Below are 13861 nucleotides of genomic sequence, written 5' to 3'. Positions count from 1 at the left end.
CTAATATTTATAAAAAAATTGGATGAAAAATATTAAGGGTATAACTAAGATGAAGAGAATCAAATAAATTTGTTTGTAATAAATAAAATAATTTTACAAAAATAAATCCAAATCAAATTCTTAGAGCAGCCCATTTACATCAGATAAATGTTGAATTTATTTACCTTCTCTCTTGAATATATGGGTTATTCATGCCAATTTATTATTTTCTTTAATAAATTGAATACAATCATAGTAAAATGATTATAATAAGATTTGGATGTGTTTATTTTTATATTTAAATTGAATTTGTGTTTATTAAATTACATAAAATTTTATTTTAACTCTATTTATTTATTTTTCTCGAATTTTCTTAATTTTATTATTATGACTAAGAAAATTATTAGAAGTGAGAAAAACTTATAATTATGAGTTTAAAATAATAGTATTTAAATTTTTTATTGTTTTTCAGTGCTTTTTTATAGAAATTATTTCTCTTACTTTGGTTCAATTATTTTTTTTTCATTATTTTCACTTTTAGAAAAAGTTTCTTTTATTTTAATTTTTTTTTGAATTTTCTATTATCTTCCATTAAATACTCTAACCCATTCACATATTTTTCATAAAATACCTTTTTTCCTTAACATGCTGTTTCAATAACATTAAACTTATATATGCAAGTTTAATTATATTTTAATGGATCTTCATTCTTTAAAATATGAGGAAAAATATATTATTATATATCTATGATTTAACAATTAAATAGCTTTTTTACAATATTTATTTTCAAAGAAGAACATAAAAATAAAAATATTAGCATCAAAAAAAATCAAACAAAGATTTTTGATATGTGATAATTTATTGTTATTAATTTCACATATTTGAAATCAATTGATCAAAGCAAATGAAATTATGTATTCTTAAAGATATCTTTTGAAAATTCTGCTTTAATATGATGTTTAATGTTACTAGCCACTATAACTCTGATTATCAGATAGAAATCTGACACAAAAATTAAAAATATAAATCCTTTCCTTTTAGTTTTAATAATAATTAGGAAAACCAAATTCTTTTGTATATTTTATTAAAAGTATTAGGAAGAAATCTATATTTTAAAATGTTCACATCGAATATAAACGACATCGAGACTCTTTATAAGTAGGGGCTTGAATTCGAAGGTAAAAAAATGATTGATGAAGCTATTGAATGCTTCAATAAGGTGATAGAAATTGACTCAAATAATGCAGAGGCGTATTACAGTTTAGGATGCTGTTTTGAATTAAAAAATTTAGTTGATGATTCTCTTGAGTCCTTTAATAAGGTACTCTCTATAAATCCTAACTATCTTAAAGCGTATGCTAGCAAAGCTGATATCCATTTAAAGAAGAGTAATATAGATGAAGCAATAATTAGCCTCAAATAGGCTATTGAAATAGATCCTAATTTTGTTTAAGCTTATTAAAAGTTAGCATAAGCTTATAAGAAATAAAATAAATTAGATTAGATAACAGAGTGTTATAAAAAAATCATAGAAATAGAACCAAAAAATATGGAAGCATTTCATGAATTAGCATTAACATATGAAATCAAAGGGCAAATAGATGAAGCTTATGCGTGGTATAAAAAAATTCTTACCATCGATCCTTAATTTATAAAAGCTTACATTAGTTTAGCTCGTAATTATTTTTGCGATTCAATGACAGAAGAAGCAATAAGAATGCTCAAAACAGCATTGGAAATAGATCCAAACTCCGCAGAAGCCCATGAAAGACTAGGATTTATTTATGAAAAATAAAGTATGTTTGATTCAGCTCTTATCTCATACAAGATTGCATTAGAAAAGAATCCTAATTTTTTAAGCGTTTACATAAGCTTAGCATACATTTATTTTCTGAAGTAATTAGATCAAGAAGCAATTAAATAGCTAAGAAAAGCTATTGAAATAGATCCAAACTTTGTTTAAGCCTATGAAAGACTAGGATTTGTTTTTTAAAATAGAAAAAAGTATGAAGAGGCTATAAAAAATTATAAAAAAGCAATTGAATTAGACCCCAAATACTTTAATGCTTAATATAACTTAGGTTTATTATATTACTACTAAGGAAAGTATAACGACTCGCTATTATGCTATAAAAAGGCTATAGAATTAGATCCAAAATATGTGGATGCTTACAATAACTTAGGTCTAGTTTACTTCGGTTTAGATATGAATAATGAAGCAATTTAATATTACTAAAAGGCGCTTGAGTTAAATCCAGATTACTATAAAGCTCACTACAACTCTGGACTTGCTTATGAAAAAGATAATTTGATAGAAGAGGCTATTGAGAGCTATAAAAAAGCAATTAAAATAAATCCTAAATTTCTCAAGGCTTTAATTAGGCTAGGTGATATTTGCGTTGAAAGAGAAATGATAGATGAAGGAATTGAGTGTTTTAAAAAAATAGTTTAATTAAGCCCAAACAGCGAATATGATTTCTTTAGTTTAGGAGAATTGTATTTGACAAAGAAAATATATGAAGAAGCAATTAAGTGTTATAAAAAGACATTGGAAATAAATCCATAATATATAAAGGCACTTAATAATTTAGGTCTTGCTTACGAATATTAATAAATGTTTGATTAAGCTATCGAATGCTATAAAAAGGCTATTGAAATTGATCCAAATTATCATTTAGCTTACTATAATTGCGGAATTTCTTATGCTTCTAAAAAAATGGTTGATGAAGCTATTGAGTGTTACAAAAAGGTTTTAGAAATTAATCCATAGTATTTAAATGCAAGCACTAACATGGGCTATCTTTATTCTTAATAAAAAATGTATGATAAGGCAATAGAATGCTATTAAAGTGCTCTTTAAGTCAATGAAAATAGTCTTAAAATTTTGAACAATTTAGGTTATGCTTATTATAAATCTAATATGCATGACTAGGCTATTGAAATCTATAAAAGAGTAATATAAATAGATCCAAAGTCATTTTTGGCTAACTATAATATCGGAGTTGCTTATTAAATGAAAAACATGTTTGATGAAGCCATTGAATTTTACAAAAAAGTGGAAGAAATCTTTCCAAAATACTTTACAGTCTTTATAAGATTAGGAAATGTTTATGGAGAGAAAAAAATGTATGAAGAGGCTTTAGAGAACTATAATAAAGTTAAGGATTTTAGCATGGAGAAGTTAGAAGAAATATCTAATTTAGAAAATGTTGATAAGATGAATTTAATTGAGGAAGTAATTGGATGCTACATAAAGGCTATAGAATTAAATCCAGAATATGTTTAAGCTTACTACTATTTAGCAATTATATATTAAAATACCAATAGGGTTGATGAAGCTATCGACTACTATTAAAAAGTGATTTAATTAGATCCTCAACATGCAGATGCTTATTTAGAATTAGGTAACAAGTACCTTCATAAAAATTTAACAGATAAAGCTCTTGAATGCTTCTATAAGACAATAGAAATAGAGCCAAAAAAGTATGATGCATATAATGGAGTTGGAGCTATTTTTTATGCTCAAAAAAAGGATGACTAAGCACTTGAGTACTTCAAAAAAGCTCTTGAAATAAATCCTAACTATATATTATCAATATATAATTCCGGACTCATTTATGAGTAAAAAGGTTAAAGTGAAAAAGCACTTGAATGTTACAAAAAGGTAATATCTATCAACCCTGCTGATAAGAAATCACTTGAAAAGATTGAAAAGATCGAGTAAAAAATCGATAGCAAAAATGAAAAACTAGAATAGTATTTGTAAGAAATTATCAAGAACCCTGAAAGCGCAAAAAGTTACTTTGAATTAGGGCAATTTTATTAATCATAACAAAATAATAAAAAAGCTATTGATTGCCTTAAAAAGGTGATAGAAATAGATCCCAAGTATTTTGAAGCTTACGAAAAATTAGCATTTATTTTTAAAGAAAAAAAAATGTTTGACTTGTCAATTGAAAACTACTAAAAGGCTTTTGAATTAAATCCAAAATTCACTGATGCAATAAAAAAAATAATGAGAATTTACTTAGATAGAAAAATGGTCAGCGAAGCTAAAGAGTTCCATAATAAAATGCTTGAAGAAAATCCTAATAATGCTGAAATATTTTATTAACTTGGAGAAGCCTATTAAGAAGATTCATCAAAGTATGAAGATGCTATTGCTTGTTATAAAAAAGTTATCTAAATAGATCCTAAACATATTGATTCTCACATTGAATTGGGCTGTATCTATTTGGATAAAAAAGAATACCAATAAGCAATTGAATATTTTAACAAAGTAATTGAATTAGATCCTAAAGAGGTTGTAGCTTTAAATAATATAGGACTTGCTTATTATGATTAGAAAATGAATGAGAAAGCACTTGAATACTACAACAAAGCTCTTGAAATAAATCCTACATTTTAGTAATCTATTTACAACACTGGCCTTGTGTATGAAATCTAGAATCAATATGAAAAAGCCCTTGAGTATTACAATAAGGTTCTTAAAATAAACCCAACAGAAAAGAAATCCCTCTTGAGAGTAGAAAAAATAAATGAAAAAATTGGAAATATAAATAGCGAAAAGCCTGAAGAAACATCAAAAAAAGAAGTCCAAAATACTCTTTCAAGTGCAAAGGAATATTACTCTAAAGGATATGATTTCTATGCTTAAATGGAAGATGAAAAATCTATTTAATGCTTGTAAAAGGCTATCGAAATAGATCCAAATTATTATGAAGCCTATGATAAATTAGGTCTTATTTATGGTGAAAAAGGTATGTTTGATGAGGCAATTTAGAACTATTTAAAAGCACTCGAAATTAATCCAAAATTTTTTGATATCATTCCTAGTATAATGAACATCTATTTTGATTAAAATAGAATTGAAGAAGCAAAAGAATTTCATTAAAAAATAGTAGATTTGAACCCGAATTGCACTGAAACTCTGTACGAGCTTGGAGAAGTTTATTAAGATTAGAATATGATTGACGAAGCTTTTGAATGCTATTAAAAAATACTTAAAATAGACCCTTAATACATTGATGCTCATATAGAACTAGGCAATATTTATTTAGATAAACATGATAATGATTAAGCACTTGAATGCTATAAAAGAGCATTAGAAATAAATCCTAAAGAAATAGTAGCTTATAATAACATAGGACTGGTTTACTATAACTTAAAAAATAGTGATTAAGCACTTGAATATTACAAAAAAGCTCTAGAAATAGATCCTAATTATGAGCTCTCGATCTATAATTCAGGACTTGCTTATGAGCAGAAGAACTAAAATGAAGAAGCACTTAAGTATTACAATAAAGTTCAATAAATAAATCCAAATGAGAAAAAATCACTCTTAAGAATACAAAAAATAAATTCATTAAATGAGAATTTCGACTCAAAAATTTAACAATCAATTGAGAATAATCCTTAAACTGCGAAAGACTACTATAAGTAAGGGTTCCTATATTATGTTTAAATGTAGGATGATAAGTCTATAGAATGTCTTAAAAAATCAGTAGAATTAGACCCACTTTATTTTGAAGCCTATGACAAATTAGGGTTTGTTTATTAGCAAAAAAAAATGTATGAAGAAGCATTAGAGTATTTTAAAGAAGCTATTAAAATTAATCCAAAGTGCTTCAATTCTATAAGCAGCATCATGAGAATTTACTTAGAATAAAAAAAAATAGATGAAGCTAAAGAATATCACAAAATGATAAATGAAATGAACCCAGATTGTGCTTAAACATAGTAAGAATTAGGAACTGTTTATTAAGATCAAAAGATGGTTGATGAAGCAATAGCTTGCTACTAAAAAGCTATTGAGCTTAACCCATAATCAACCAGTGCTTATATTGAGTTAGGTAACTCTTATTTAGGTAAAGTAATGTACGACAAAGCTCTTGAATGCTACAAAAAAGTATTAGAAATAGACCCCAAAAAAGCAGTAGCATATAATAACATAGGATTAGTTCATTATAATTAGAATATGGATGACCTAGCTCTTGAATATTACAACAAAGCTCTTGAAGTCAATCCCAAATATGAATTATCTATTTATAATTCAGGGCTAATTTATGAATAAAAAAATTAAAATGACAAAGCCCTTGAATGCTATAAGAAAGTTTTAGCTATAAATCCTACTGATAAAAAAACTCTCACTAGGATCGAGAAAATTAACGAAAAGAACGTAAATTTAAAATTAAGTGAGAAAGATCTTGAAGAAAAGCTTCAAAAAGTTCCTGTTACTGCAAAAGATCATTTAGAATAAGCCTTTTTATACTTAACTATTAAGAAAGTTGAGTAGTCGATTGAACTTTTGAAGAAAGCAATAGAAATAGATCCAAATTACTACGATGCATATGATAAACTTGGATTAATTTACAAACAAAAAGAAATGTTTGAAGATGCAATTTAAAATTATGAAAAGGCAATTGAAATAAACTCAAAAGGTTTTGAATCAATTTACAATTTAATGGTGATATATTTAGATTTAATAAAAATAAATGAAGCTGCTTAATTCCATTAAAAAATACTTGAAAAGAATAAAGATTGTTCTGAGACTAATTATAGATTAGGATTAGCTTACTAAGACAAAAATATGCTTAATGAAGCAATAGTTCTTTTTTCAAAAGCAATAGAACTTGATTCTAAGCATGTAAATGCTTATGTTAAATTAGGAAATGTCTACTTAAAGTTAATCATGTATGACAAAGCTCTTGAAGTCTTCTAAAAAATACTTGAAATAGATACAAAACAAGTAGTCGCTTATAATAATATCGGACTCGTCTATTATAATCAGAAAAAGGATGATCTAGCCCTTGAATATTATCAAAAAGCACTAGAAATAAATCCTAAATACTTGCTATCACTCTATAATTCTGGTCTTGTTTATGAAACCAAAAATTAAAATGATAAGGCTTTAGAATGCTACTAAAAAGCCCTTGATATAAACCCAAATGATAAGTAAACACTTGATAGAATGATGAAATTGTTCTTAAAAACTGGAATAATTAAAGACGAATTTGACGTTGATAACTTTTTGTAAAAAATGGAAAAAAACACTTAAAGTGCTTATGATTTTTATAAATAAGGGTACACTTTCTATTCAAAAAAAATGAAGGATTAATCAATTAAGTGTTTAAATAAAGCAATTGAAATAGACCCTAACTTTTTTGAAGCCTATGATAAGCTAGGTTTAATATATGAAGAAAAAGGTATGCTTGATTAAGCTATAGAAAATTACAAAAAAGTTATTGAAATTAACCCTAAATTTATTAATGCATACAATAAGTTAGGCAATATTTATTTAGATAAAAAATAGCTAAATGAATCAATTTCTTATTATTAAAAATGTACAGAAATAGATCCAAATTATCTTTATGGATTTTATAATTTGGGTTTGGCCTATGAAGACAAAGGATTTGATCGTAAGGCTTTACTGTCCTACAAAAAGGCTATATAAATAGATCTAAAATATGTAGATGCATATTTTAATATAGCAATGATTCATTAAGATAATTAAATGTTAGAAAAACAAATAAAGTACCTAAAAATTTCTTTATTAACTGATGAAGAAGATTAAGAAACTATAGAGCTACTAAAATAGGCTAAATCTTAAATTTGAAATAGAAGTTTGTTTATCTAAAATATTAATTCAAATAGAATATTTTATCAGTTAAATATTATATTTTAAGTTTTTTATTGTTACATTTATCTACATATTGTTAAATTAAATATACCAACTAAATTAATTAATAAAAAACAATAAATATTGATTCAGCATATTAAGTTGTTAGTGTATATTTAATTAAATTTTTTTAAATTTTAAAACCATTTTATAGAAATCTTGTAAGCTGCATCTTAATATTCTTCTTACAAAAACGTATAATAATGAAAGCTACATTTAATATTTCTAAAAAATAAAAAACTCAGGTATATAAAAAGACAATATAACATAAATATTACTCTTCGTAATATTCATATTTCAATTAAAGTTTGAGAATTTTTTTATATATATGTGTAAATATGTCAAAAATTTATTTTTTTTTCTAATGAGTTCGCATTCTCATTATCCAATCTTTATTTCTGTATTTTTAAGAAAACATTTTAAATAGAAATATTAAGATTTAATAATGAATATTATGTTAACTTTTTTGATTTCTCTTACTAAAAATGAATTTATAAATTTATATAATTTATTTGTTCTTTTTATCAAGTTATAATTAATTTAATTTCCATAAATTGCTATTAAAAAAATAAATGATATAACAGATTAAATATTACAAAAACTTAGAAGAAGTAATTATTTAGTTTTTATCAATATACTTTAAATTTATTTTTATTAATATAAAAAGTTTATAAACTCTTCACTCTCATCTCATTTGGTTCTTCATATTGATCTGAGGTATATTTAATTTATTATTATTATTATTATTACTATTTTTTATATATTTAACTTTCAGTTTATTTAATTTTATAAATGAAATTATCCCAATATTTATTCAATTTATTTAGACAAATGTTTTTTTAATTAATTTAACTTAATATTCAATTAAAATTTTTAAAATTAATTATCTATTTTTTATTATTTGATATTTTTTTTCATTTTTTACCTTCTAAAACTTTTACTTGATAAAATAGTTTTTTTTTTTTTTGATTGTGATATTTTTACTTTTTAAAAATTAATTGAAAGCAAGATAACTCTTTTAATTTGTTTATTAGTTTTTTATTTGATTAATTTTTGTTTTTTATTTTGATTGTACTTATGTTTTTTTCTTCTTCTATCTTTGTTAATTTAACTGATTTTTTTATTTTCTATATTTGTTTTTATTATTATAATTTATTTCTTATTATTTTATATTTTTTCTTCATTTTTTCCTTCTAAATAACTAATTAATTAATTATATAATTTTTCTTCAATATTTAAAAAGTGAGAATTAAATTGGTGATTAAGATGCATCAGGTTTAGGTTCTGCTTTAGCAAATTGCACTAATCTCTCAAATTTGACCCTTGATATTAAGTAAAAATAGTTTATTTGTTTTAGATTGCGATATTTTTACTTTAAAAATGAATTGAAAACAAGAAAACCCTTTTAATTTGTATATTTATTAGCTTTTTATTTGATTAACTTTTGCTTTTCTTTTTGATTGTATTTATTTATGTTTTGTTTTTTTTTTCATCTATCTTTCTTAATTTAACTAATTTTTTTTATTTTCAATATTTGCTTTTATTATTTATTAATTCATTTCCTACTATTTCATATTTTTTCTTCCTTATTTAAAAAGTAGGAATTAAATTGGTGCAATTGGTGCATCAGACTTAGGCTCTGCTTTAGCAAATTGCACTAATCTCTCAAATTTAACACTTAATCTTTGGTAAAAACAGTTTATTTGTTATTGATTGTGATATTTTTACTTTTGAAAAATCAATTGAAAGCAAGATAATTCTTTTACTTTGTTGATTAGCTTTTTATTTGAGTTGCTATTCTTTTTCTTTTTAATTGTACTTGTGTTTTTTTTTCTCTTTTATCTTTCTTAATTTAACTCATTTTTTTATTTTCTACATCCGCTTAAATTATTTAATAATATAATTCATTTCTTATTATAAATATTTTTTCTTCATTTTTTCCTTCTAAATAACTAATTAATTAATTATATATTATTTCTTCAATATTTAAAAAGTGAGAATTAAATTGGTGATTAAGGTGTATCAGGCTTAAGTTCTGCTTTAGCAAATTGCACTAATTTCTCAAATTTGGCACTTAATCTTAGGTAAAAACAGTTTATTTGTTTTGGATTGTTTAATTTGTTAATTAGCTTTAATTTTATTTAGTTTTATTTTTCTTTTTGATTGTACTTGTGCTTTTTTTTTCATCTATCTTTCTTAATTTAACTGATTTTTTTATTTTAATAATTGATTACTTATTTTTTCACATTTTTTTTTCTTCATTTTTTCCTTTTAAATAACTAATTAATTAATGATATATTTTTTCTTCAATATTTAAAAAGTTGGAATTAAATTGGTGTAATTGGTGCATCAGACTTAGGTTTTGCTTTAGCAAATTTCAGTAATCTCTCAAATTTGACACTAAAACTTAGGTAAAACCAGTATATTTGTTTAGAATTGTGATATTTATACTTTTAAAAATGATTTGAAATGAGAGATAACTCTTTTAATTTGTTTAGTAATTTTTAATTTGGTTTAATTTTCTTTTCTTTTTGATTGTACTTGTGTTATTTCTTCATCTATTTAACTAATTTGTTAATTTTCAAGATTTACTTTTTTTATTTATTTATATAATTAATTTCTTATTATTTTGTATTTTTCTTCATTTTTTCCTTCTAAATAACTAATAAATCTATATTATTTCTTCAATAATTAAAAAGTAATAATTAAATTGGTACAGAATAGAATAGAAATACTCGCACATATAAATGCACTCAGAATACAACTTAAAATTAAATTTTTTAGTGTGTTTATATATATTTTAATTTATTTTATTTTTATTATTATTTTTCATACTAAATTAAAATTCACATTTTTATTTTCTGTTGTCAAAGTCATCAATGTCATCTAAGTCATCAAATTCATTTGCTTATTTTTTATTCTTTTTACTTTTCTTTTGTTTTTTTTTTGTACTTGTCTTCTATCTTTCTTAATTTAATTCATTTTTTTTATTTTCAACATTTACTTTAATAATTTATTGATTCATCTCTTATTATTTAATAATTTTTCTTCAATTTTTCCTTCAAAATAACTAATTAACTATTTATTTTTTCTTCAATATTCAAAAAGTCACAATGAAATTGATGATTAAGGTACATCAGACTTAGGTTCTGCTTTAGCAAATTGCACTAATCTCTCAAATTTGACACTTAATACCCTTTTATTTGTTTAGGATTGTGATATTTTTACTTTTAAAAATGAATTGAAAAAAAGACAACTTTTTTAATTTGTTTATTAGCTTTTTATTTGATTTACTTTTCTTTTTCTTTTTGATTGTATTAGTGTGTTTTTTTCTTCTATCTTTCTTAATTTAACTCATTTTTTAATTTTCAACATTTGGTTTTATTATATATTAATTCATTTCTTATTATCTCATATTTTTTCTTCATTTTTTCCTTTTAAAAAACTAATTAATTATTTATTTTTTGTTCAATATTTAAAAAGTTGGAATTAAATTGGTGATTAAGGTACATCAGGTTTAGGTTCTGCTTTAGCAAATTGCACTAATCTCTCAAATTTGACACTTGATCTTAGGTAAAAATAGTTTATTTGTTTAGATTGTGATATTTTATAGAATTAAATTTAAAAAAAGATAACTCTTTTAATTTGTTTATTAGTTTTTTATTTGATTTACTTTTCATTTTGATAGTATTTGTGTTTTTTTTTCTTTTACCTTTCTTAATTTAACTAATTTTTTTTATTTTCAACATTTGTTTTTATTATTATTTAATTCATTTCTTATTTCATATTTTTTCTTTATTTTTTCCTTCTAAATAAATAACTAATTATATATTTTTTCTTCAATATTTAAAAAGTTGGAATTAAATTAGTGTGATTGGTGCATCAGATTTAAGTTCTGCTTTATCAAATTGCACTGATCTCTCAAATTTGACACTTGATCTTACGTAAAAACTGTTTATTTGTTTTGGATTGCGATATTTTATAAAATTAAATTTAAAAAAGATAGCTCTTTTAATTTTTCAATATGTTTTTTTCTTTTTCTTTTTTATTCTGTTAATGTTTTTTTTTATTAATTTAAAATATAATTTTTATTTAAAAAATTTTATTCTATTTAATTTTTTTTAGTATTTTATTTTAATTGAAAAATAAAAGTTATAATTAAATCAATGGATCATAAAAATTGAAAGTAAAAAGCAAGTGTCTTAAATCAAAAAGATTAGTTATCTTTAAAATACAGTGAAATGCCTATTTAATTTACAAAAGGCGAAAAAAAAATATATCTTAATTATTTATCAAATAAAGCTTAAAATAGCATTATTTTTGAGTTTTTAAAAATCTGTAAATTCACAATGTAAAATTTGAAATAATATAAATCATGCATTCATTTATATAACGTGTCTTTTTTTTGAAAAATTTTCGTACTCAAAAATCAAGAGTTTTGACAAAATTCTGAAATAAAAAATTTTAATTATTTAATTTTTTAATTTAAAATTTGTGTTAAGATGCAAATATCTACACCTATTAATAAGTATGCTCTTAAATTCTACCTAAAACGACCTGATCTTATTACTGAAAAAAGGATTAAAATTTAAATAAATAATTAAATAAAATTATTAATCCAGAAACATAAATACATAATAATAATAATATTTAAAACTAATTTTGAAGTATTTAACTATTTTTTTAATTTATTTATTTATAGAATTTGTCAACAAATTTAATGTAGACATTAATTATTCAAGTTTAACTATATTAATTAAAATATTATAAAGTTGCTTTGCATTTATCTAAATTTTTAAAAAATAATACATAAAAATATTTATTTAATCTATAATGACAATAATTTAATTTAAACTTAATATTTAAAGGAAAATATATATATTTTCACTTTATCAAAATATTAAATTGAATACGAAAGCTGAAATTTAGAAAAAATTTTTGGTTTTTAGAATTGATAAATTTAAATTTGAAAATCCAAAAAACAAAACGAGTAAAATAAAAATATTCTTAAATAATAAAATTAAATAAATTATTTAATGATCCTTTTTTGAAAAATCAAAGATAAACAATGTATAGTGAATCTAAGAATTCACGAGTAGATCCACCAAATCCAATAAGAGGATTATAAACAGATTTTACTATATTTGAGAAAGGAGAGCCACCATTTCCTCCAACTTCAATACAGTTTCCTTTGTCTGTCTTAATCATCAAACGGTCAATAGAGTCACCACATCTACCTGAAATTTCAGAAATGCTTTCTCCGTATTACAACTAAAATTCTTTTGTTTATACATCTCCATTAAAAGTACCTTTACTAACAAATGGTCCTACAATAGAATTCTCACCCTTAAATTTGTATGTGCATTCAATACCCACTATCATGTTATCAGTGTGATAAATCTTAATGCTATTCAAATGAGGATAAACAGGAGTACTCTTAACACCCTACTATTACAGGTGATCAAAAAATGTTGAGTTTTCGTGATCATCTTTTCCTTTTACTTCACTTCTGTTTGTTGCAGTTGGTAAACTGTTAGTGTAAGGATTTTTTGAGTTATAAGAGCTTTAGCTTAAACTATTATTATTGGAAGCTTCACTTTAGTTGTTCTTATTTGCAAACATTCCACCTTACATGCCACCCATTCCAAACATTCCTCCTTACATGCCACCCATTCCGAACATTCCTCCTTACATGCCACCCATTCCGAACATTCCTCCTTACATACCTCCAGGCATGCCTCCTACTTACTATTGAGTAGCATTGCTATTAAAATTCATAAATTTATCCATAGCTGCATTCATACTATCCACTCCTTTTGACATCATGTTTTAACCTTTTTCAAGCATTTCTTGGTCTCTTTTTAGCTATTCTTCTGTAGGAGGTTAGTTCTGATATTTATTGTATTTAGGACGTTAGCAGCTATTATTTTATTAATGGCATGTTTATGGCTACTAAGGATATTATTGTTAGGGATAGGGCTATTAGGGATGCATTTGAGGTTGTTAAGGATATTATTAGTAAGGTCCTTGTTAAGGGTACTACTAAGGATGCATTTGGGGCTACTAGGGGTACATCTAAGGCTATTGTGGAGGATATCCTTGAGGCTGTTGAGGATACACTTGAGGTTGTTAAGGGTATTACTGATAAGGTTATTAGGGATACATTTTATATTTTTTTTAAGTACTTACTTATCTAACACTTAT

At 23.4% G+C, this 13861-nt stretch overlaps 4 protein-coding genes across 4 annotated transcripts; 2 read left to right on the top strand and 2 right to left on the bottom strand. All coding sequences in view use genetic code 6, as the record gives it.

The window, feature by feature from the left end:
- Nucleotides 1-229: 229 nt before the first annotated feature.
- TTHERM_001229030 (hypothetical protein) lies at nucleotides 230-799 on the bottom strand (the record flags this gene model as incomplete). Its single annotated transcript, XM_012799117.1, has 1 exon — nucleotides 230-799. One exon carries the CDS (start codon nucleotides 797-799, stop codon nucleotides 230-232), a length of 570 nt encoding a protein of 189 aa, XP_012654571.1.
- Nucleotides 800-1096: 297 nt separating this feature from the next.
- On the top strand, nucleotides 1097-7594 carry TTHERM_01229030 (SLEI family protein; the record flags this gene model as incomplete). Its single annotated transcript, XM_001029949.3, has 1 exon — nucleotides 1097-7594. The coding sequence occupies one exon, from the start codon at nucleotides 1097-1099 to the stop codon at nucleotides 7592-7594; it is 6498 nt and encodes a 2165-aa protein (XP_001029949.3).
- Nucleotides 7595-8229: 635 nt separating this feature from the next.
- Nucleotides 8230-10099, top strand: TTHERM_001229011 (oxalate/formate antiporter protein; the record flags this gene model as incomplete). Its single annotated transcript, XM_012799116.1, has 6 exons — nucleotides 8230-8268; nucleotides 8325-8374; nucleotides 8901-8990; nucleotides 9256-9345; nucleotides 9652-9741; nucleotides 9979-10099. The coding sequence occupies 6 exons, from the start codon at nucleotides 8230-8232 to the stop codon at nucleotides 10097-10099; spliced, it is 480 nt and encodes a 159-aa protein (XP_012654570.1).
- A 2613-nt stretch (nucleotides 10100-12712) lies between these two features.
- On the bottom strand, nucleotides 12713-13822 carry TTHERM_01229010 (jacalin-like lectin domain protein; the record flags this gene model as incomplete). The annotated part of the gene is made up of 1 exon (XM_001029947.1): nucleotides 12713-13822. One exon carries the CDS (start codon nucleotides 13820-13822, stop codon nucleotides 12713-12715), a length of 1110 nt encoding a protein of 369 aa, XP_001029947.1.
- Nucleotides 13823-13861: the final 39 nt, after the last annotated feature.

This window comes from Tetrahymena thermophila, assembly GCF_000189635.1.
Source record: "Tetrahymena thermophila SB210 genomic scaffold scf_8254512, whole genome shotgun sequence".
In the NCBI taxonomy this organism is placed as follows: Eukaryota; Ciliophora; class Oligohymenophorea; order Hymenostomatida; family Tetrahymenidae; genus Tetrahymena; species Tetrahymena thermophila.
Note: the sequence above shows the minus strand (reverse complement) of the source record. Positions and strands in the feature narration are given on the sequence as shown.